Source organism: Daldinia vernicosa (assembly GCF_022497035.1).
Source record: "Daldinia vernicosa strain CBS 139.73 unplaced genomic scaffold F5Y00scaffold_37, whole genome shotgun sequence".
Lineage (NCBI taxonomy): Eukaryota > Fungi > Ascomycota > Sordariomycetes > Xylariales > Hypoxylaceae > Daldinia > Daldinia vernicosa.
Window position 1 is genome coordinate 153,134 of NW_025953953.1, and position 22,008 is coordinate 175,141.

The window sequence follows — 22,008 nt, forward strand, 5'->3', positions numbered from 1 at the left end:
TATCATATAAGAGATAGACAAATTTGATTACAGGCATCTTATAGATACCTACCTAGGTAGACACTGCATAGTAGTTTTGCAATAAATTTAATCTCATAATTTCGTAACCTCTGAATGGCCGATTGTGGCCGGAGGATTAATCACGGCTACTCTGGTTAAAATCTTCTGAATCCTATAGCTACTAGATATGGTACATTTATCTTATATGGCCTCCCTCCAGGGAAGTTCTAGTCATACCAACACGTCGCCTACCACTTCCGTGCCCCCAGTAAAAATCTCATGGCCTGCCTCCTCCATGCTTGGGTATATGCCGTCCTCTCAACACACCTTAACACGTAATCAATCTTCAATACGTAGCGGCTCGATGAAGGTCAACTCTCCATCTGAGTCATTGTCCACCATCCTAATCCCGCCGCCCTCCTCATCCGAATCATAATCGTAGTCATAGTCGTCGTCGTCGTTGCGGCCAGTATTCTGTACAATACCCGGGTACGCAGGCGGTGGACTCTCAACCAGAGTCGCACTCGTTGACCTGGATGAAGTAGCGACGGAGGAAACTTCAGGGGTATCCCTCCGTGTCTCAGTGAAGCTCGACACGGAAGATACAGTCGTCGTTGTTGCTACCGCCGTTGGTTGCTGTGGTACGATAACAGGCCCTTTCATGTCCCTCTTCCCCTCTATCTTCGCATTTCTCACACCAATATCGCTCTTCAGCTCTTGCACGCTCTTCGCCGCCGGGTCAAACTTCTCATTCGGCATCGTCTCGAATTCGTCCTTCGCCTGCTCCGGCTTGTCCTCGATATCAATCAAATTTCCTGTCTCAGCCCAATCCTTATCACGGAGCTCAATCTCGATCTTCCCGTCGTCTTTCTCGATAGCGCCCGCGCCGCCGCGGACGTCGGGGAACCCACATCGTGTTAGGATTTTAGCCGTAAGCTCCGGGTATCGCAGGTGACCCGTTACCTCATTGCTTAGGTCCAGGTTCTCGACCCCTTCGATCTCATCACCGATAGGTTGCAGCCCAGCGATGCCAAGTTGCATGCTTGTCGCGCGGTAGAGGAACCCCAATATGTAGTCGTTTTCGCTGTACACATTGAACAGCTTGCCCGATACCACCGTCCGCATCATCTGCCAGTATCCTGTGTTAGACGGGACCGGCGCTCCAATCAGGACTACGTTGTCTATGAGTCCAAAGGCCTTTCGATCTGCGAGTACTCGCAAGCAGGCGTAGATCACCCGTGCTCCCAACGAGTATCCCACTAGGGTTACTGGTCGTTCTCCCTGTACCTTGTTGATCAGTGCGTCCGCCAAAATCTTACCAGCCTTCTCGGATCGGTTTCGTGCGAGACTAAACGGATTATCGATATTGGAAGCCGAGCTCAGGAGAAAGATAGGCCATAGCGCGCCTTTGAGCGTCGCAAGCACTGTCCTCTGAAGGATCTCAGCTCTTACAGCACTCCACGCAGTAGAGCCAACGAGGCTTCTGAGTTTATCACCGAGCGCCATCAGACTCTTCATCTCATATCGTAGGGCAAATACTTCAGTTTCGTCACCAAGGACTCGCCACGGCTTTGTCACGTCCTCCTCGGACGTAAGCCAGCCGTTAATACCAATAGTAACGCGGAGCCTACGAGCTTTCGAGCCATCTTCTTTATTCGACCACCCTTCACCCCACTCCTCCCGTAGCGGTAGGAACTTGAAATCCTCCACCTCCTTGGCGTACTGGTCGACCATACCGCCTGTCATCTTTGCTCCGAACGCCCCGAATATCGTACCCACTAGTGCACCGTTCATCCAGAAGATACCCAGGAAACTGGCCAGTCCGCCCAGCCCAACGGACCCCATGAGACCACCGATAACACCGGCCACAGCGGGCGCAGCAAGACCTCCCGTCACACCAATAATAGCGGCGCCCGCGACGGACGCCAACCCAACTTTCCAAAATCGGCCCACTTGGCCCTGCTCCCTGCGCTTCTGCGCCTCGGCCTCGGCCGACATACCACCTTGTTGCTCAGCCTTCTTCGCGGCCTCGACCATAGTTGTCGCGATCTCCGTCTCCTCGGCGTCGAGGAACGCGGGTGGGATCTCAAGCGCAGAAGTCAGGTAACAGATTAGCGTGCGTGAGTACGCCGAGTAATTACCGATAGACAATAGTAGGATTAGCATGGCGCTAAGAACCTCCTTACGATCCTCCATGGGGATCGTGGTGAGCCGGGTGGGGATGGGGTGGTACAGGGCCTGGAAGGCGGGTAGACTGGTCGGTCCGGTAGACCGGGGCGGTAATGCCGGTGCCATCGATGTCTGAGTGGACCTGCTATTATCACCGAAGCTTAGCAGGTCCTCACCATCGGATGGTTCCTCTCTAGTCCTGGCGTTTATCTGCTCGGCGCGCTTCCGACGGGCGTCAACGACTTTCTGATCGTCAGGCTTAGCCGCAAGCTCCTTTAATTTAGCTAGAGTCTCATCGCGCCATGAGTCAAAGTGCAGCAGTGCCGCCTTCCGCAGTTTAAGAAGTGCTGGGCTAGGGGGCGTCCTTTGCGGCCGTGGTGGTTGTGGTGGTGGCGTGGGATTAGAGTCCTGACTGTTAGTGCGGGTTGCGAATAGAGGCGCATCTGCTGTCTCTGAATATTGAGGTGGAGCTCTCCCTGAAGAGGACGAGAGAGATGGTGATGCATTGGGACTGTAAGGGAGTTCTAGTTGCGATCGCATGTACGCCGCAATCTCAACGACGAGGCTGTAAAATACCTTGCGTCGGGGGAGATTAAGTGCTACCCGAATAGCATCGGGCTCGCTGGTAAGAGGCGCCATGATGCCGGCGATTTACCAAGAATAACCTAATAAATAGGTGCTCATTTGAATGTCGTCTTTTAGTTGTTTTTTCTATAAAGTTTCGATATTAGAGGGGCTCTTATCTTTTTAAAACCCCCTGACTATTAGTCACGCCATGCACATCAACTTAGGAGGTATGCAGCTCAGCTCTAGGCAGCCGAATTAATTCAAAATTGCAGTTCTGTGGCGTGGTATTGTACTACCTAACCTGCCTCAATTAAGGGTATATTTCACGAGCTCAACTAAAGAGGTACTTGAATAGTTAAATGCTATCATAAAGTTTTCAACCTAATTTTCAATAAATCATTCCGAGCCAAATGGACTTCCAAGTTCGATGCGGAAAATATATCAATGAATAAATAGTATGATATATGGAAAAGAGTGGCTGAAATATAATTGAACTGGTCTCATTCTAGGATACCCCCCCGACGACTGTTACAACTTATTCCTCCCTCTGATGCGTTGGAAGACGTCTTAGATCTGTAAAGAAGTGATCTCGGAACCGGCTACCGACTCCGTCTCTGGACTCGGCGGGGGCAGGTTTTCGCGCTTGGTGCAGATCCAGCAGCTTGCATACATGTTCACACGGTCGATGCATTTACCTTCCGTGCGTTCGCCCATACATTTGGCTGAAAATCCGTGTCGTTCGAACTCGGCTAGGTACCAAGGCCGAAGACCCCCGGAGCGTAACATAACACGTCCTCCCATGCGTAACGCCCGGTTGAGCTTAGTAATTTGTGCTGCCGCAGCGTTCGATCCTGGATCGAACCAGTCCATACTATCCATAACAACAGCCACTGTCAGGGTACCGGGCGCGATGCGTGCGAGCACTTCGTCGATCTCGTCCGTGTGGATGCGTAACCCATCGAACGCCCCCGGGCGAGAGAGTCGGGCGTGCGCTTGAGGTGACAGGTAGTCTGGATGGCAAGTTCGACTGAACTTACCGTCAAGACACACTAGGTAGTACGGATTGTCAGCCGCGATGTGCGTCGTCTCTACCATCGGATCCAGCGTATTGACCATATACTCCCAGATGGCGTGGGAGCGCGTGTTCTTGGCCCGTGCGTTAGGACCGCAAACCGCTTCCGATACAGCATGATCCTCTTCAATGATTGCGAGCTGGTTCTTGGGCACTCCAAGTGCCGTCCACAGAAAGGACTCTTGGCTCACGACAAACTTGGAGACTAAGCGGGAAAGGAGTGCCGGGCGAATCTTGTTGCGCCAAATTTCACGTTGTTCATTTAAGGTCTTGGCAGCGAGTAACTCTTTAACAGCAGATCGGCATCCAAATACGCGAGAAATCCAGCGGAAGATGCGAATTCCATGTTTCGATCCACCCGTGTCGTACAGACCACCCTGGGTCTTAGTGAAGATATGGTGGTTGCTAAGCCAGTATTGAAATGCACGACTAGATAGGTGAGGAGACATCTTCGAGATGAGCAAGGAGCGGAACTCGGGGTGTTTGCCCTCGCCGAAAATCTTCCAGAAATCTTCATAAGGGAGAGAAGAGAATGCGGCTACTTTAAGCTCGAGAAGGTGGTTCTGCGTCGGGTTCAAATCGACTGCGTGAATTCTAGCTGGTCCCTGTAGAGCATAAGAAAGAAGGTTGTCGCCGGCGCTGGTGATGGCTAGCACTACATCGTCCGACTTTAGCTTGAGGATGCGTTCATCGACGCGAGTATCTTCCCAAGTGAAGGCATAGATATACTCGTCATTGAATTGAGTGTGTTTCTTGAGCTGATCGTCGTAATAAATCCTATAGTGATGGTTCTGATAGAAAAAAGAAGGAAGAGGCAAGTTGGAAGAAAGATTAACAATAGCGGCGTCGAAAGCCTTAGATCGGATCTCTGGTGTGGCCCTTTCAACTGCGCGAGACAGAGCGGCTGAGTGATTGGCTGGGTAAAGGTAAGGTGACTCGGTAACCAGAGCATCCACCTTTTCAACAATTTCGTGTGGAAGGCCAGATGATGATGGTCGCTTATGAGTTCCTAGCCATATGTAATAGGGAATCGCACCTAAAACGTAGTTTCGGTTGTTCACATTCAAGACTGTACCGAAGCTATACTCGAGGTAGTCACGCCTTCCAGGCTCGAGAGCAACTCGGTCAATATCAAACCATGCCCGCCAGAATGTCCTACCGAAGAAGTTGACATGGCGGTTAGCGTGGCCACCAGTATAGTTTCGGAAACTGATATCGACTTGAGATTGAACATAAAAGTCAACCACGCCAACTATACCATTCGGAGCTAGTAAAGACGGCAGCGAGTCAATGACAGAATAGTAGTCGGGCTATAACTTTGTAAGTAAATGTACGATATGCCTCAATCGATTCATACTTACAATCATAGATAAGCTGTATGACATAGTGATCAAGTCGGCACCGCCATGTCCGGGGGTTTCCTGGGAGAAATAGTTTTGATTCGGGGAACCGGAGGCACGTCTACCCTGGTAAGAGGGCTCGTGGTCCTCCAAGCGGAATTTTCTTGCATCCTGGCAGATAACTTTGACATTTGTCCACCCTAGTCTCTCAAAACGCTTGCGAGCGACTTCGCAGAGAGATGGGGAGAAGTCAACCAGGTAAACACTATCAAAGAACTGTGCAACATCGACAAATTTGGACATAGACTCAATGTTCCAGCCAGTCCCTCCACCAACCTACTTGTATGGTTAGTGACCTTGGTGATTTTTAAACCTAATTATGGTTGAGTACGTACGTCTACCCAAATACGTCTCTTCTTCTCTTCGCCTTTTGTTGCTCGATGAGAGAGCTGAGCAGCTGCGAGAGCTAACATGTCCTCCCGACCTTTTAGGAGGGCCTTTCTCGTCGCATCGTACGCACCGGCTTGCGTCTTGTAAAAGCTCTCAAGGGCATCCTGCTGGTTGCCATTGTTGCCGCCATCATGCGGTTTGAGGAAGCATGTGTAGAAGAAAAGCCACAACGACTGTACGAGACCAGGATTCTCGCCGTCTTTTGCTTTCTTCGTAAGTACTGTAGAGTAGCATACGCCTACCAATAGGACAACTGCTACTCCAGCAAGATAGATATTTGTATGCGGGTCAGGGGGTAAGATGTTACCACCAAGAAAAGCCATGATACTCTCTCATTGCTTGGGTAATGAGAGTGGGATGTTGAAATTCCTTCGATGTGTTGAACCGAATTACAGCAATTGGTAAGAATATCTGGTATAGGGAACAAAAAAGGAAAAAGGGGGGGGAGAATTAACGGTAGAACATAGAGGAATATATATGAGAGAGCCCTTAGTACTAGTTGCCTACCTTTTGCCAACAGAAAAGCTTTGGCTACTTGCATTTTGAGTTACCCCATGACCAAAGGGAGTACTTACATGCATGCATGGTGAGTGGGATGTCGGTAATCTGACAATTGGATATACGTGTAGGTATAATCCGCACACATGCAAAAGGTAGTCAAGGTAGTAGGTTGAGGAGTATCAGAATTATTTGCCTGTGCAGCAAAAAAGACCCTGAACTTTGTACCCCACTAAGAAGGAAACCCCACCAATGTAATAAAGTTTTAGGCGTTTTGACAAGAGTTAGTTACGGTTGTCTTAGCCAATCATTTGGACCACATGTTCGGGTCTTATGGAAACAATCCCTCTTACACAGCATCGCCCAAGGCCCATCCACGCTAAACATTTTCAAACTCGACTTGTACAGAAGGTGCAGGATAGTGCTGTTTGAGAGGATAGCTATTCGCGCTAGCCGCTTAAGTTGGGTGGCGCGCGGGTTGATGTGCAGTATTGGCAAAACTCTCAGCGAATGGTATACTTGATTCGATATTGGTGATGAATATGAAGGAAAATATACGTTCTCGATTGAATTCCAGGTTCCCATGATCGGCATTGGATTTCTTGCAGCAGTCCCACAGGGACCAAAGGTCAAATGATACCCTATACCTTGTTGCAAGGGAGCATGTCTGAAGCCGTTTCTTGCTGATTCATCCGGGTTGATGTCTAGGTACGTAGCTCCATTGTACTATGATTTTCGAAAGATACGTCAGCTAGCCGCCATTTAGACTTATGAAAGTTGGCAATGGGTTAGATTTGATCTTCGGCCCAGAATTATGCCAGGTAAAATTATGCACCCACGTGTTGGAATATTGTAATTCGAATGGGCAACAATGCCTAAGTTAGGTAAGGCTATCTGACATTCACGCCAGGCTCTGGGCACGGACTCAGTCCAGAAAACACGGCTGGGCTGCTTATAGAGGCCGAATATTTCATAAGATCTGCAGCATCGGCTTAAGAACCATCGAGACGTGAGGGACCAATTGTGTTTATTAAAGAGTACGTCGCACAACACCCGTAGACAAACGTCGGATGGCTCTAATTGGAATGAGCCCGGTATCAAGCTCCTGGTAGGTTACATTAGGTAAGTTTTATTGTAGCTGCGAGAGGCCGTATCTGACCGTTCTGGCGGCCAACTGCTAAGGTAGCACGTAGCTCACCCGGCTTGTCCCTTTCGTCCGACTAATCTTCTTCACATTGGTCTTTCCGCATTGCTCTGTACTGTCAACATGCGTGCCGCCGCAGGGATAAGTTTCGGCTCCGACAATCTTCACGACTCGGAATTTCTCATCATCTGTCATACCCATCGCTTTGCGGTCGGGTATTAATCTTTCAAGTCCATTTACTTTGAAGTCGTCCTCGTCCCACCAATCTATTTCAACTGGCATGTCTTTGCTAATGTACTCATCCAACCGCGTTTGGATAGCATCCTTCCATTTCCCTTCAATGAGACCTTGGAATTCACAAGCAGCAGAATCGGGGAAATGCGATGCTTTTAGTTCATCGAAGTTAGCTATCTCTTTCTCGAGGAGATGTCGAACGGCTGCGCCGAGAACGTGTCCGGCTGTATGATACCGGGAGTATAGATTCCGCTTCTCACTATCAATGGTTTGAGTGACTGAGTCCCCAGCCTTAAAAATGGTCGCATTATTCGCGAATCTGCCAAAATGCAGTATCTCGCCGTCGTTTGTAGCACTAGTGCGCACCATGGATACATCAAAATCCGCACCTTCGGGGCTTTTCATCACACCAACATCAGAAGGTTGACCTCCGCCTTGAGGGTGGAATATAGTCTGCTCCGTAACTACGACATGGTCATCTTCCTTGGCTTGTTTGAAAAGCCCCTTGTTAGCCTCCTCGAGAGCTGCTATCGAGCGAACTGCAGTGACTACAGTTTGTAGGGTATGGAGCTTAGCGTTATGATGGAACGCGAGATAGGTGCGCTGCATATTGAAGATTTCGATAGTGTAATTAATGTTCGAATAGGTTAATATTTTCGTACTTAAGATGGATACGTTAGGTTCGGTTTGAGGGTTATTTTGACGTTCTTAAGTCCATCGACAAATTACACCTCATGAGCCTCGCCTCAAATAGGTACTTGATGAGATGTTTCTTGGGCATGACAGATCGCGCCCTAATGGTGGGTCCGTTTAGGCCAATTGGCCAGTAAATGACGGAATCTAAGACCCACTCTCTTCCTGAACGCCCTTCTGCGGTTATCGGTCATCAGTCATCTAAGAATATCAAGAGGCATTGTGTCAATGCCTATATCATTGATAGATAACTCGATATATGACCTTAATATGTTTTAGGCGTATTAGTTCAGCGCATTCTTGAAACCCAAGTACGCCGAGTTAATATCCAACTCGAGCTCCCTAGCCTGCTGTTCGCTCAACTCCTCGGTCGCCTTCATCTGGTTTAATGTAATCAGCCACTGCACAATTTTGCCGCGATTTTCAAAATCCCGATCAGTAACTTTATTGACGCTCTGGATAACGTCAGTCAAGAGAGGGTGTAGTTGATCCTTCGCTAGAAGTCCGAGGCGCAAGGCATCTAGGAAAGTGATGAAGTCCTGTGTCGCTTCAAGGATGAGAGCACCGGACTTGTTGCTTGCTGAAGCTGATGGTTGAGCGGCCCCTGTTGATGCAGTGACAGCAGTTGATGGCATGCCTACTCTAAGCCGCTCTGTCGCCCTGGGGACTTCGAGCTATAAGAATGTAATTAGTGCTAGTTATGGGATATAACAGATTTCCTTACATCCCACTCGGCCTTGAACTCTTCTAGGCCGACAAAAGCTTTAGCCACAGTTTCGTCTGCTAGAATAGACTTATACTGTTTTAGTGATCGTTCGCAGATCTCAGTATAGTCGGTTTCGGGAATGGCATCTTTGAGAAATGCCCTCTCTAGTTCGTCTAAGGTGACGATGATAGAAAAGATCTCAGCAAGAGAATCTTGTAAATCCCTCTCAGCGCGGGTGTCGGCTAGCTTCACTTCCTGCGGAGTTATAAGCATAGGTTCATGAGTAACGTAGAGTAGGGGATTAAATGCATACCTCATCTAGATTTATCGTAGCTGATAGGGCGGTATTAGGAACATAGCTATGGGGCGTTGGGGCATAAGCCTGGCGGGGATTCATCTTGTACAGCCTGTATATTGATAAGTCCTTAGGTAATAACTCCTGGAAAAGAAGAGACCAAGTTCTAGATTAGAGAAGTATGTAATGGGGACAGTTGATGGTGAAGTAATTGGTTCACTTTCAATAACAACTTGCAGTTACCTTGTTGAATAGCTTACCTAAGTAAGGTACCTACCCATGCAGCTATCAGCCAACCGTAATTGTATTAGGCTTAGCACTGGGCTGCTATGTACATAGATTGCGATAAGGACCCCGCGATAAGCTTGTCTAAAAAAATTTGGTTTGTCGCGCTTGTCGTTGCAGCACCCGTACAATCAATCACTTACCAAGTTCATTGCGCAATTGTTGAACTACGTCGTCACAACTCCGTGACAAATTTAAAAATGGCGGGCCCAAAGAAAAATTTCAAAGCAACGAAGAAGTTCGAGCAGAAACATCTAAAAGGTGTTTTAGATCAACGGAAATCGACTGCAAAAATAAAGCAGAGGCAACAGGTCCAGGCCAAGAAGCAATTCAAAAAGGCGAAAGATGCCGAGTTCTACAAGGGCACCGAGGATGGTGAAAAGTCCAATAAGCCCAATGGCTCCAAGAGAACATCCAATGTCAATGAGATGAGCGTCGATGAGTTCTTCGGTGGTGGATTTGAGATAATCGACAAAACCCAACCAACCAAGAAGACGTCTAAGAAGCTAGGAAAACGCAAGCGAGACGAGCCTATCGAGGACGACGCTACTTCGGATGAAGGTAGCGACATTGACATATCCGCCGATGAAATGCCCGTCGCCAGCGAAAGTGAAGATTCAGGCGACGAAGACGCCGATGACATCGGCATGAGTAAAGAGGCGATGGACGCCCTTGCTCAGGAAGACCCCGAATTCTACAAATTCTTAAAAGAGAACGATCCTGAAGCGTTAGAATTCGATGATGCAGACCTGGCTGAAGTAGATGAGTTGAGCGCTAGTGAGGAAGAAGACCAACCCAAGAAGAAACGAAAGAAGGAAAAGAAACAAGGAAAGACAGATGACGTGGACGAAGAAGATAAAGTCGACAACGAGCTGACGCAGGCAATGGTTTCGCGGTGGAAGACAGCATTGTCAGATAAACAATCACTCAGAGCTGCGAGGCAGGTGGTTTTGGCATTCAGATCCGCGGCACACTTAAACGAAGACGACGAAGAGCAGGGAAGGAAACATACGTATAAGATATCAAGCCCGGAAGTTTTCCACGACATCCTCATTGTTGCGCTCAAGCAAATACCCGAAGTCATTCAGCACCATGTTCCTATCAAGGAGTCTTCATCTGGCAAGGTCCATGTCCCTTCGGATACCAAGAAGTTTAAAACTCTTTCAATGCTCCTAAAATCTTTCATATCCTCCATCTTATACTTGGTCGGCACGCTATCAGACGATGCTACCCTCAAGCTGACATTATCTGCCATCACGCCTCTTGTCCCTTACCTCTTGAGTTTCCGAAAGCTACTGAAAAGTTTGATCAAAGCTGTTGTCGGATTCTGGTCGCAATCGACGAGTAGCGACTCAACTCGAATTACTGCCTTCTTAGTTTTGCGACGACTGGTCGTCGTGGGCGACAAAGGTATCAGAGAAGCTGTCTTGAAAGCAACCTACCAAGGTTTAGTCGCAGGATCTCGTGTGACAAACGTCAACACGATACAAGGAATCAACTTAATGAAAAATTCTGCCGCCGAGCTCTGGGCCCTAGACCAAAATATTGGCTATACGACGGCTTTCACTTTCATCCGCCAACTTGCTATCCACCTACGCAACAGCATCGTACATAACCAGAACGACTCGTATAGAACCATCTACAATTGGCAGTATGTACACTCGGTGGATTTCTGGTCCTGTGTACTATCGGAGCATTGCAGTCCGTTAAAGGAGGCGGAAACTGGGAAAGAATCCCAGCTCAGGCCCCTCATCTACCCGCTTGTCCAAGTTACACTTGGCGCCATGCGCCTAATACCGACCGCAACCTATTTCCCTCTTCGATTCCATATGATCAGGTCGCTTCTTCGTGTTTCACGGTCGACTGGAACCTATATCCCGCTGGCATCAGCCCTATTAGAAGTCTTAAACTCCGCAGAAATAAGGAAGTCACCAAAGCAGTCAACTATTAAGCCTCTCGATTTCCACATAGCCTACAAGGCCCCCAAGGCATATCTACGGACACGAGTTTATCAAGACGGAGTCGGGGAACAGGTAGTAGAGCTATTCTCGGAGTACTTTGTCCTATGGTCTACGAATATAGCGTTCCCTGAGTTTGCTCTGCCTGTTATCATCATGCTTAAGCGATGGCTCAAGCAGTCAAGAAAGAAGACAGGCGGAAACAACAATAGCAAGCTTCGCGCTGGCCTTGTCTTACTAGTTCAAAAGCTTGAGGCAAATACGAAGTTCATCGAAGGTAAAAGGGCCAAGGTCGACTTTGCGCCTAGAGATCGGTCACAGGTCGATGCGTTCCTAAAGGACTTCGAGTGGGAAAAGACGCCGGTTGGCGCCTATGTCGTTGCTCAGAGAAAGGCAGGAGCGGAGAAGGCTAAGATGCTAGAGCAGGCTAGGAAAGAGGACGAGCGGAAACGAAAGGAAGAGCAGCAGGAGGCGCTGGAAGAGAACGCTGCTCGATTGGAGAAGGAAGACGAAGAAATGGAAGATTTTGACGATGAGGATGAGGAGTCTTCTGATGAAGATGAAGAGTAGTGGGACAGATCTTGTAGGATTGGGCGGAATTGTTAATGAATCGGAAATCGCCTGCGAATAGTAGGTCTTGTCCTTTCGTACGGTCTTAGATACCCGATAATCTCTGAATATAGCGGTACTGCCTACTCTATATCAAATATCATTCTGTGCTAAATCAAATGCAGCCTTGATTTCCACCTAGCTTTGGGGCTATGGACTACATTTTCTCATGAAATCTTGTTTCATGATCAGATCCAATTATTACTTTCTTAGACTAACAGGCAATTTTTGTGGTAGAAAATCGATTATGCTCAAGATATACTGATTTGATATAATGCATGGAAGTTATAGTATATACAAAGGTCCCAAGACCCAACGTCTCGGCTGAAAATATTTACACGAAATGGCATCGAACAAACCCGTCTGTAAGAGGGGATATCACAACGTGATCGCTTATAGCGTGGCCAAACCAGCCTGGATAGCCTTGACGTACGTCCAATCTGCCGAATCCTCACCCAAGCTCCAAGCCACTGCACGCGAACAAGTCAGCTTCTTTCCCCCCCTTTCCCAGAGAATAGGTATACCGATGGACAACAAGAAATAGGGTAGGTAGATAAAACTTACTAACGCCGCCCAGCCCCCTAGCTTTAACAATCTGCTCGAACTTCTGCGCTATGAAGTCGGGCGTGTCCCACGTCCAGAACTTGCTCTCGGCCGCGTCCCAGTACCACTGGCCGCCTTCCTCGGCGTCGGCCGTCCCGCTGGATAGCACCGGGGGCCCCTCGAGGAACGTCACGGCGCCGGATTTGCCTGTGTCGCCGCCGTTGGCGTCCTCTAGTTCGACCGTGGGGCACCCGATCGGCTGCGTGCATTCGCCTTGCGTGACGAAGTACTTCGCGTAGAAGGCGAAGCCGAGGTTCAGCTTGGAGGCGTCCATGCCTAGCGAGATGTACTTGTCGACGGTTGCTAGGGATGCTTTGACGGAGGTGTGGTGTGTGGTTTGGGTGTCGCGTCTATGGAAGGGGTAGGGTTAGTTGGGTGTTTGCTAGACGGATATCGCGTTTGGTAGGTAGCGTTTACCTGTTCATCAAGTCGTACGCCATAACCTGTCGGGGAGGAGCTCTTGTTAGCCTCTGTCTGGAGCGTGTTACCGGTATACGTGCGACTTACGTTAACTACATCGACGGCTGCGTTGATCTTGGGGACTTGCTCAGACGTGAAGGCAATCATGTCCCTTTCGAGGCCGGGAACCGCGATGGAAAGCTCCTTGTCGCCGATCGCTGACTTGATTTCCTGCAGTAGCAAGGCGTAGTTGGCGATCTCGTCGACCTTGCCGGAGTTGGGGTTCTGCTTATAATCTTCGCCATTACCACCGGGGTATTCCCAGTCAACGTCTACCGAGGGTTAGAACCTAGCTAACGATATAGATCTTGCGGATTTTTATTTTGTTTTATTCTCTTGGAATTAGAGCTACTTACCAACGCAGTCGTAACCGTGGCTTTCGAGCATCGCCGCAACACCCTTCGCGTAAGTCTTCCTCGATGCATCGTCCTTTTGGCCGACGGAAAATCCGGAAGTGTCACCCCATCCTCCGATCGCTACACACATCTTTGTTCCGTCAGGAAATTGGTTGCGGAGTGTTCCTACGTCTACGAACGGCGAGTAAGAGCCGGCCGGGTCGCTTGTGAATAGTGTAGTGCCGGCAAATGCGGTGATTACATGTGTTACTCCGGCCATCTGGTCCTTGCTGGGAGATGCAGTGTGCCACTGGTCGTAGTACATGGCGAACCGCGGTGCCGCCGCGGCGGTTGCGGTTGTTACAGCTCGAGAGATATGCATGTTAGGTCCGAATACTTAAGTTTAACGACTAAGTGATCTTTCAGGAGTAGGATGGGTTCCGGTTGGCAACGACACAAGGTGGAAATCAAAGATCGAACAACACTTGATGCACTCCCTCATACATATATAGATAGATACCTACGTACGTTAGGTGTGTTTAAGTCCATCCGCATGCTGGAATGAAGTGCAACGTTAAGTAGTTAATTTCCTCCCGCACCTCCTATTTTATCCTTGTCGTTGCATTCCAGATTGAGTGTTTGATTTAGGTAGCTGTTAGCCTAGAGCCTCATGCCACCCTAATGTCTTGCATATGCTACCTTTTCCCGCATGTTTCAGTCAGTCATCGAGATTGATTGATATCACAAGATGAAGTGGCAACCATAATTTTCTAACATATATAAAACATGCTCAAGTTATTATTTACTATCTAGAGCAAATAAAGAGCCTATACGTTATAGAGACGGGATATCTAGTTCACCATCTGAAGTGTCTCTTGATTACCTATATGTTGTGTACCTGGTGGATAATACTATAGTATCTTGTAATCAAGAAAGTAATTAAGGAAGTCCGGGATATCAATGCAGCTTGAGTGATCAAGTGGGTCGGCGATGCTCTGAACTGCCTATTATAGAAAGTCCATATGAACGTTACCCCAGGTTCTCAAGGGTAAGGCGATAATAAAGCCGACTACGTCAATGATAACGTGCTATACACGGCGACTCCTGGAAACATGAAACAAAAAAAGCCGAACCTTATATATATGCAGAGGCTGTCTAAGGGGAGCCGTGAAGTTGGATAGGACGGGGTGAGACCTTATCATATTACATCACGCACCTTGGCAACGATCGTCGGTGGCACTTCATCTGAATGCCACATAGCCGTACTACATTACGGAAATGCCGAGAAGCCTCCAATCATCTCCCGTCCGTTTGAGTCTTATGATGGATAGTGTTGACAAGCCGCAGGGTAATATACTCTGTTGTCTAGTGGTCATAGTCAGACTTAGTTTCTTGATGACTTGCACAAGTGTAAAAACCTAGGTAACACCAATAAATTGGTTACTTCGGTGGCTTGACCTTGACACAAGTCGAATGCAAGTATATACCCTTCATTTAAGTTTTATCAGTCACCTCGATTTATGTGACCACGCTTTGCTAAGTTCTCTTCCTTGATTGTTCTTAAGGGCTTATGGTATTAACTACTGTAACCCAATTTTACCTAATCAAAACAGGCAAAATTAAATTGAGTATGGCTATGAATATAGGAATATTTAAGAAGTATGTTATACTTACGCTCCGCATTTCGAAGTGGTGAAATGAGAAGCCACTCAATAGATAAGCATTGCATTGCACCAATAAGGATTAATAGTTGCTGTATGGATCAGTGCCTAGCCACCTATAGCGTATACCTAGGGTACCTATTCTATCGCCGCAGTGTTGGCTTAGGATAAGTACCCAACCTTACATAGGTTCTCTCCAAGCGAACAATATGACTCGAATTAACCTGAGGCATTTAAAGTACAATCAACCTATGTGAGTATCATACATTAATTCCCAAAAATACTACGCGGGTACGTAGAATAGAGCCACACATCACCATGGATATCGCCCTTTAATAGTTCTTGAGGATCTCTCAGCCCTATAGTTACTTGGCGGCTTAGCTCTGTGTCGAAGCTATAACCAAGTGAAGGATTCTAAAATATTGGTCATAACTTTACTAAGTTAAACCTCTTGAGAAAGTACTAAACCAACCTACTTAGTTCTATGGATATATCTCCACTGTTTTCGTTCTCGCTTTCGTTATTTATATATAATCTCCATCAGCTGAGTTCTCAGAGGCCTCACAACGAGTAGCTACCCCACCTCCAGAGCGGCGCAGTGGCATCGCCATGCCGGAGCTCAGGCATTTTTCATTTAATAGGTGGTTCTAAATTCTACTATTAATACTCGTAGTTTTCTCATGGAAGTTTAGCCAAGAATCATCCATTAGTCAACCCGGGAGTATAACTGAATATTAAAATTTAAAAGATAATATACTATTTATAATCTAATATCTACACCATGGCACAGTCGAAGGAAAAGGAAGCACAGGATGAGGAACTCCCCGCATATGAAGAATTCTCCGGTCCCTCGACTTTCACAGAGATACCGGAAACGGGGCCGACAGCCGCATCCCCTTTCAATTTTCCTCCCGATAGTGACCTACCACCATACTCGGCTTTAGCAGCCAATACTAGCGACAAGCGTCCGATCGCAATCCCCCAGATCAAACCAGACCCCACCTCACCTTTCCTCGAAGCATCCTCGCCATCACTACTACGCCATGGAATCACACAGGAAACCTGGCTCGGATTCATCCGCACTCTATCGGGCTTTCTAGCGGCGACCGTCTCGCAGAAAGCCATCAGCCATGCCGGCGACATGGCGCAATACGTCGGCGACGTGCCCAAGCGCTTCGGCAAGGACACGATGGCGCACATTAAAGCCTCGGGCCAAACCATTAAGGATACCGCCAAGTCGGGCAACGTCGTCGGCGCGGCAGTTCACGTCGTAGGCGCCACCATCCGCATCCCAGTTGCCACCGCTCTCCGGGCCGTCGGCGCCGCAGTCACACTTCCGTTCGCGGCTATAAACGCCGCCAGCCGGGAGCCGAAGACGCCAAAGGAGCGCGCCATCGCATACACGGCCGCCGCGAACATCAAGTGGTTGCACTGGCGCGGGCTCGACGCCCATCTGCTAGACACGGCGGAACTAGGCCAGGTTCTCGGCCTGTCCGTCGACGAGTTACTGCAGACTTCACGCGGGGGTAAGGACGAAAGCGCGGAAGGACAGCTGGCTGCTCTGGGAGGACATATTGCGGAGCTCGACGTACGGGTTCCTAGCCCGCTTGAGCTGGGAGCTGGGACTTTTTGGTTGGTGGTTACGGAGAGGGGCGAGGATCGGGAAGATGCGAGTGAGAAGGATAAGGGGAAGGGCAAGGAGAAGGAGAGGAAAGGGGATAGGCGGTCTAAAGAGCATACGTAGGTAGGTCGGTACTTATAGAGATTATACTAGCGGCGTTAATGGATCTATTGTGCATCGATAGAAAGGAATTGCTTGGTGAGTATGGTGGATATTTGATGGCAACCTGAAAGCGAGTTGGGGACGGGAAGGCCCCTATTACCTGTAGGTAGGTACCTATGTATGACGACGGGCTTAAATAGAGAAATACCCCAAGTTTATTTATCATGCCTGATCGTCTAATGGCAAGGATAAATTCAAGACGTAAGATAGTCAGATACGATTTATGCCTGGAATTCCGACTCGGTTCGTTATATTTCATAACTAACCTAACTTCAATAGTCTAAATATATTTATTTAAGCATCCCTCTTTCCTTAACGCCCCATCAAGTCAAATCAATGTTCGATACAATGGAAAAACGAAAGTGAAGCGAAGAAAACAACGAGTGCTATTGTATTGTACAGCGATGCAGCCCTCCTAGATCGTAGTAAGCTATATCACATGGCCCACTTTATATGAGGTGAAGCACGGGGGGGAGGACGGGGAGTAGCTGCACACGGTCAGCTTGTCTTATAATAGGTAATAGGGTATGCTTCGGGGGGGTTATCAAGTCTTACCATTATATATATCGTCATCACCTCCTGTATCATCACTTACAGGGTAAGGAGGTCCCGGTGCTGGTTGCGGACCAGGAGGTCCCGGTGCTGGTGGCGGACCAGGAGGTCCCGGTGCTGGTGGCGGAACAGGTCTCCGCTTTAGAATCCCATGAATAGGAGGAGGAGCGGGGGGGTATCCGGGAAGAGGAGGAGGATTCCAAATCGCAGAGGGAAGCCCCCCGGGAGGCATCGGGGTTGGCCCCCACCTGACATGGGGCCCGGGTGTCGGGTTAACTACGGTGGTTATACTTGGCTCGGGAGTCCTCTGTCCCCATAGCTCTGCGTAAGGGTCTGTTCTTAGAGGTGGGTTGCGGATGTGGTCGTTATAAAACTTCACAAGCAGATCGACGTCTTCGAGCTCGGGCGGCGTCTGGAATTCCCCGAGCGGGCGGTAGTCGTTGCGTGTGATGATTCTCTGGGCTGCTGGAGTCCTTGGCCTCGGCGGTGGTGGAGGTTCGGGAATAGCCGTGGACGGACCCGGGACGGCGGTTGAGGGTCCCGGAATGGTGGTTGAGGGTTCCGCAGCAGGTTGCTGGTATATTGGGACCGGGTCGTATGCTTCGGGAAGGGGTTGAGGGTGAATGGGGGGAGGGCGAGGGTTGTTGTTTCCCATGATCCAACCCCATGGGTCGCTGATATGCGAATCTTCTGATTCCGAAACGGGTACTAGGAGTGGATTCCTCTGCCTCTGGATGGCAGTTCTCTGAGAACCATAGAAAATTGGCGACGCTTCCCTATTGGACATTGCCGGAGCCTCAGGGTCTAGCTGATCCAGCCACTGATTCATCTCATTCGGATCCACGGCCAACGGGTCGTTTTGATGAATGTTTAGTGGACGAGTTGAGTGTCCATAGTCCCGCGAATCATCAAAATCAGGATCGTAGTAATCAGAATATTGCATGGCTTCAGCTTCCTTCTGCTCCTCTAGTATCAGACGCTGCCTGTATTCAGCCGTTTCCCGGGCAATTCTTTCGTCGGACAGTCGCTGAGACTTGGCGTCTGTGGCTGCGATATTTGTCTCGATCACTGCCAAGACTTGGCTTGCCACTGGACGTCTGGGGCCGTAAGTCTCCAAGCAACGTGCTATTAGCAGGCGAAGTTCATAGTCGAATGCCATAATAAACGGACTAGGATGGTGCTCCTCGTGATCAAGCAGGAACCAGCCCCAGGTTATGAATTCTTGTTGATAATTGGGATCTCCTAGGCGGGGTGCAGCATATGTTCTTGTTCTGGCCTCCCACGAGGAAACTTGCGGGTGTGCCAACGTTAAGAGGTTCAACATGATCTACTCGATAACCATAGGTTATTACCAAACTCAAGAGTTCCTCGCGGAGAGGAGTATACTTACTAAACCTATAGCCCATACATTGATCGAAGGTCCTATGCCACGAGGATCCCGCGCGGAATTTGTTTTGTCTCTTTGTTCCTTCGTAATGTGAGTTGCAATTTAATTAGCCAAAATAGGGATTAAACAACTTACTGGCGCGTAAAAATCTTTCTTTCCTCTATGTAACAGGGCTTCTCTCCTAAATCACGGATCAGACATTAGAGATCTAATAATGCGCATCGTATAAAGTATTACGCAAAACGGGGGAGAACTAGGAAAGGAAGCTTCATACTGGTTAACCGGCATGTGGTTATGCAACTCTATAGCAATCCCGAAGTCGGCTATCTAGAGAAACAGCTGGTTAGCAATAGTAGGGCACGCGTTTTATAAAGAGTTAACGAACCTTTAATTTTGGGGACATGACATGCTCGGGGTCGAGTAAGCTGTGGCTAATATCTCCGATAAGGACTGTCTGCTGTTAGCTACCTGTACTTAGGTTTTAGGTTATTAGATGAAGAAATCTCCAACCGTTATATATATCGAGGTCCATGTGAAGTAGCCGTTTAATTTGCCGGCCTTCTCGTACCTCTTCACGATAAGGCTCCCCTTCTACATAAGTTGGGTCCATTGGAGGCCCGAACGCCATTCCGATTATGCCTCTGGCCACTAAATGCTTTCTTTTAGTAGTTTTCCAATAAATCCTACGATCTAGGTCTGCTTTGGCTTACAGCACAAGAAAAGTCTCCATAGTATTCGATTAGGAATATAGCCCATTTGTACGTGTTCCCTCTTCTCCCATCGTCTGTCTGCCCAGATACTTTCGGCTTCATAAACAAATCCATAATTTATAAGTCTTGCCTTGTTAATCCGATCTATAAGATCTGCGAGCGTAGATCTCTCGAGAACTTCCATAATCATGACTGGTACTTTTGCATCTCGATTGTTGTAGAGCTTGGCGGCATCTGAAACGTTTTCCTCGACATCGATAAGTTGGACGATGTGTTCTGCGCCTTTGAGCAGGTCCTGTTGAAAAGTCAATAATACTAACTTTAATAAGAGCGCATGATCACTTACACCCTGAATAAATATCTCAGATCTTAATTCTTTCTCTTCGTCGCCCTGTCTAATACTCGTCTTAACAGCAATGTCAAGGAGGCGGCCGCTGAGGGTCTTCACTTTCCACTATAGCACTAACCGTTAATTATGGTATACGCTTTGTTTGTCATGATATATTTAATAGGGGGGTTCGGGTTTGGGGTGATGGCTAGTAAGGAATGCTAGGCCTATTCGTCTATAAGATAGTGCTGGGAAGGGGGAATTGGCAAATCCTTCAAGTTACATACCAGCGTGGCAAGACCAAAGCCGCCATGACCAAGTACTCTCTGGAATTGGGTACGCCCTGGAAGGTTTTCTTCGAAGCTTTGCTGGAGTCTTCTCAACGACCTTCGGGCACGTATGAAGCGCGGGTCTTCACCTGATGGAGTTTTTACTCTAACGCCTCTTATAATACGCTCTATAGTTGAGCCCGAACATTAGCGTCTGATGCATGCTTTAATTTCTTGGTGGTTTCTTACTCAAGAGAAGATTACTGCCATAAGGCCAATTCTGCGGCTTGCGGGACCTCGTTCCCCTACTATTAATCATGATTACAACGGATCAATACTTCACCCCGTGTTTCTATTTGCGCGCACCCTATAGTTGTAAAAGGTATTAATGATGATTATGAATTATACAGACATTGAAAAATTGCGGCCGTTGACTAGGTAGGTATGTAAGGCTGAGAAGGTTATTTCCGCCAGACAAAGACCTAAAGGGCATACTAAGAACAATTGGAATATTATATTAGGGTGAACCGAATAAAGAGGAGATCGCTTCCGGAAAATGCCTTTCAAGATTGAAAGTTATTGGGAAACTAAAATAAAATACAATAAAAAATAAAAAGATCAACACTTTGCAATCGATTTTTTTTTTACATGAACTGAAAGTTCTAAGGTTTACAAATTAGACAATAATGTGGTAGCAATAAAGGGATGCTGAAACCTCGCTTTATACAACCGATTCTGATACCATATCTACTTTGGGTATTTCATAATACTATTATAATTTCTTAGGAAGAAGGTAAGATGAATATATCCTTAACTTAGGAGTAACCCTCCCTTATAAAAGGTTTTATACTAGTACCATGAGTCCATAACCCTACCATCATTAGTAAGAGTACCTAATAGATATAAGAGCTTAGAAATACCTTGATAACTAGATCTCTACCTAGATTTTAGGTATTGAGTAGTAGTATTTGAATATAGGTGGGAGGATCATGGATAATATATAGGGGCAGGTAAACTTCGGACGTTCATTGCATATCCATCAGGATCACTTTATTATGGTTCATTGCTACCAGACTGCGCCAGACCTTGCTTGCATTTGATTAGACGAGCCGCTGGGGGGCCAACGATAGGAAGTAATTGGGGTAACGTTCGCCAGAGTACCTGCGCGGATTAGGAGCCGCAGAGTCGAAGATCTAAATGGCATATACGAGATCGCCAAGTCCGATCTACAACGGCCAGATAATAAAATAACTGCACCGTGATTGGTCGAATAGACCTACCTTCGAGTCTTCCTAGTTACATAGGTCCCTACGTTATCTAGTACCTGTAGTATTGGACTTGAAGAAATTGTGATTAATAACATGTCAAAAATGGGGGAACAAAAGAGAGGAGTTCTTCTACATCCAGCAAAGAAACGTGGGATGAATGTGACAGAAGCAGAGAAGGAAGCATGAGATTGAAGAGATAATTGGGAATTAGCCGCAGTGGACCCCCATAGTACCCACGGTTGATATTCAGGCTAAATTGTATAGCAACGAGGGTATTCCAATCGACGAATCGACGACGGTTAAGGTAAAACAAAGTCGGGTCTCGGCGAAATCATTCTCCCAAGCGAATCATAACGTTGCAATCCACGCTGCTAGTAGATAGTTGGGGGGGCTTTTCTTTTTTTCTTCTCTTTTTTCGAGATAGCGTCGATCTACGTCTCGTCTCGTCGGTTCTGTTCCTAGCGAGCTTTCTAGCTGGAACTTATACTACATACCCGCCTCCCCCCGTCCGCCCTCCCCCCCTCTAAGACATATTGGATCATCAAGCGGCCGACGACTTCTGGCCCCAATCTCTTACCTTTAAACGAGCAAATGAGAGGCTCGCCAATGCTTCCCCTCATCTTCTTCGTGCGG

At 47.9% G+C, this 22,008-nt stretch overlaps 8 protein-coding genes across 8 annotated transcripts; 2 read left to right on the forward strand and 6 right to left on the reverse strand.

Annotated features, from left to right (window-relative positions):
• Positions 1-95: 95 nt before the first annotated feature.
• Positions 96-2,863, reverse strand: F5Y00DRAFT_242313 (DUF726-domain-containing protein). The gene has a single exon (XM_048008486.1). It carries the CDS (start codon positions 2,806-2,808, stop codon positions 340-342), a length of 2,469 nt encoding a protein of 822 aa, XP_047863016.1. The 5' UTR covers positions 2,809-2,863; the 3' UTR covers positions 96-339.
• Positions 2,864-3,197: 334 nt separating this feature from the next.
• F5Y00DRAFT_125601 (uncharacterized protein) lies at positions 3,198-6,256 on the reverse strand. The gene is made up of 3 exons (XM_048004120.1): positions 5,544-6,256; positions 5,170-5,484; positions 3,198-5,118 (listed from the first exon to the last, which is right to left on the reverse strand). Exons 1-3 carry the CDS (start codon positions 5,919-5,921, stop codon positions 3,304-3,306), a joined length of 2,508 nt encoding a protein of 835 aa, XP_047863017.1. The 5' UTR covers positions 5,922-6,256; the 3' UTR covers positions 3,198-3,303.
• Positions 6,257-6,981: 725 nt separating this feature from the next.
• F5Y00DRAFT_125606 (ThrRS/AlaRS common domain-containing protein) lies at positions 6,982-8,267 on the reverse strand. Its single transcript, XM_048004121.1, has one exon. The coding sequence runs from the start codon at positions 8,081-8,083 to the stop codon at positions 7,274-7,276; it is 810 nt and encodes a 269-aa protein (XP_047863018.1). The 5' UTR covers positions 8,084-8,267; the 3' UTR covers positions 6,982-7,273.
• Positions 8,268-9,428, reverse strand: F5Y00DRAFT_125598 (ESCRT-1 complex, Vps28 subunit). Its single transcript, XM_048004119.1, has 3 exons — positions 9,187-9,428; positions 8,892-9,128; positions 8,268-8,841 (listed from the first exon to the last, which is right to left on the reverse strand). Exons 1-3 carry the CDS (start codon positions 9,268-9,270, stop codon positions 8,452-8,454), a joined length of 711 nt encoding a protein of 236 aa, XP_047863019.1. The 5' UTR covers positions 9,271-9,428; the 3' UTR covers positions 8,268-8,451.
• A 135-nt stretch (positions 9,429-9,563) lies between these two features.
• Positions 9,564-12,141, forward strand: F5Y00DRAFT_242319 (Noc2p family protein). Its single transcript, XM_048008487.1, has one exon. The coding sequence runs from the start codon at positions 9,654-9,656 to the stop codon at positions 11,979-11,981; it is 2,328 nt and encodes a 775-aa protein (XP_047863020.1). The 5' UTR covers positions 9,564-9,653; the 3' UTR covers positions 11,982-12,141.
• A 272-nt stretch (positions 12,142-12,413) lies between these two features.
• On the reverse strand, positions 12,414-13,799 carry F5Y00DRAFT_263905 (glycoside hydrolase family 18 protein; the record flags this gene model as incomplete). Its single annotated transcript, XM_048011571.1, has 5 exons — positions 12,414-12,490; positions 12,585-12,973; positions 13,041-13,066; positions 13,131-13,354; positions 13,439-13,799. The coding sequence occupies 5 exons, from the start codon at positions 13,797-13,799 to the stop codon at positions 12,414-12,416; spliced, it is 1,077 nt and encodes a 358-aa protein (XP_047863021.1).
• Positions 13,800-15,641: 1,842 nt separating this feature from the next.
• On the forward strand, positions 15,642-17,087 carry F5Y00DRAFT_242322 (uncharacterized protein). Its single transcript, XM_048008488.1, has one exon. It carries the CDS (start codon positions 15,860-15,862, stop codon positions 16,820-16,822), a length of 963 nt encoding a protein of 320 aa, XP_047863022.1. The 5' UTR covers positions 15,642-15,859; the 3' UTR covers positions 16,823-17,087.
• Positions 17,088-17,296: 209 nt separating this feature from the next.
• On the reverse strand, positions 17,297-20,426 carry F5Y00DRAFT_271383 (kinase-like domain-containing protein; the record flags this gene model as incomplete). Its single annotated transcript, XM_048012790.1, has 11 exons — positions 17,297-17,349; positions 17,417-18,740; positions 18,804-18,881; positions 18,936-18,981; positions 19,075-19,127; positions 19,186-19,250; positions 19,311-19,448; positions 19,511-19,805; positions 19,857-19,964; positions 20,126-20,295; positions 20,357-20,426. 11 exons carry the CDS (start codon positions 20,424-20,426, stop codon positions 17,297-17,299), a joined length of 2,400 nt encoding a protein of 799 aa, XP_047863023.1.
• Positions 20,427-22,008: the final 1,582 nt, after the last annotated feature.

Bases quoted from the DNA above. Each gene is read 5' to 3' on its own strand.
- F5Y00DRAFT_242313 (XM_048008486.1), bottom strand. From the start codon at position 2,808: ATGGCGCCTCTTACCAGCGAGCCCGATGCTATTCGGGTAGCACTTAAT.
- F5Y00DRAFT_125601 (XM_048004120.1), bottom strand. From the start codon at position 5,921: ATGGCTTTTCTTGGTGGTAACATCTTACCCCCTGACCCGCATACAAAT. The intron at 5,485-5,543 runs GTACGTACTCAA...CCATACAAGTAG, and splicing joins AGAGACGTATTTGGGTAGAC to GTTGGTGGAGGGACTGGCTG. The intron at 5,119-5,169 runs GTAAGTATGAAT...ACAAAGTTATAG, and splicing joins CATACAGCTTATCTATGATT to CCCGACTACTATTCTGTCAT.
- F5Y00DRAFT_125606 (XM_048004121.1), bottom strand. From the start codon at position 8,083: ATGCAGCGCACCTATCTCGCGTTCCATCATAACGCTAAGCTCCATACC.
- F5Y00DRAFT_125598 (XM_048004119.1), bottom strand. From the start codon at position 9,270: ATGAATCCCCGCCAGGCTTATGCCCCAACGCCCCATAGCTATGTTCCT. The intron at 9,129-9,186 runs GTATGCATTTAA...ATAACTCCGCAG, and splicing joins CTACGATAAATCTAGATGAG to GAAGTGAAGCTAGCCGACAC. The intron at 8,842-8,891 runs GTAAGGAAATCT...ACATTCTTATAG, and splicing joins AGTTCAAGGCCGAGTGGGAT to CTCGAAGTCCCCAGGGCGAC.
- F5Y00DRAFT_242319 (XM_048008487.1), top strand. From the start codon at position 9,654: ATGGCGGGCCCAAAGAAAAATTTCAAAGCAACGAAGAAGTTCGAGCAG.
- F5Y00DRAFT_242322 (XM_048008488.1), top strand. From the start codon at position 15,860: ATGGCACAGTCGAAGGAAAAGGAAGCACAGGATGAGGAACTCCCCGCA.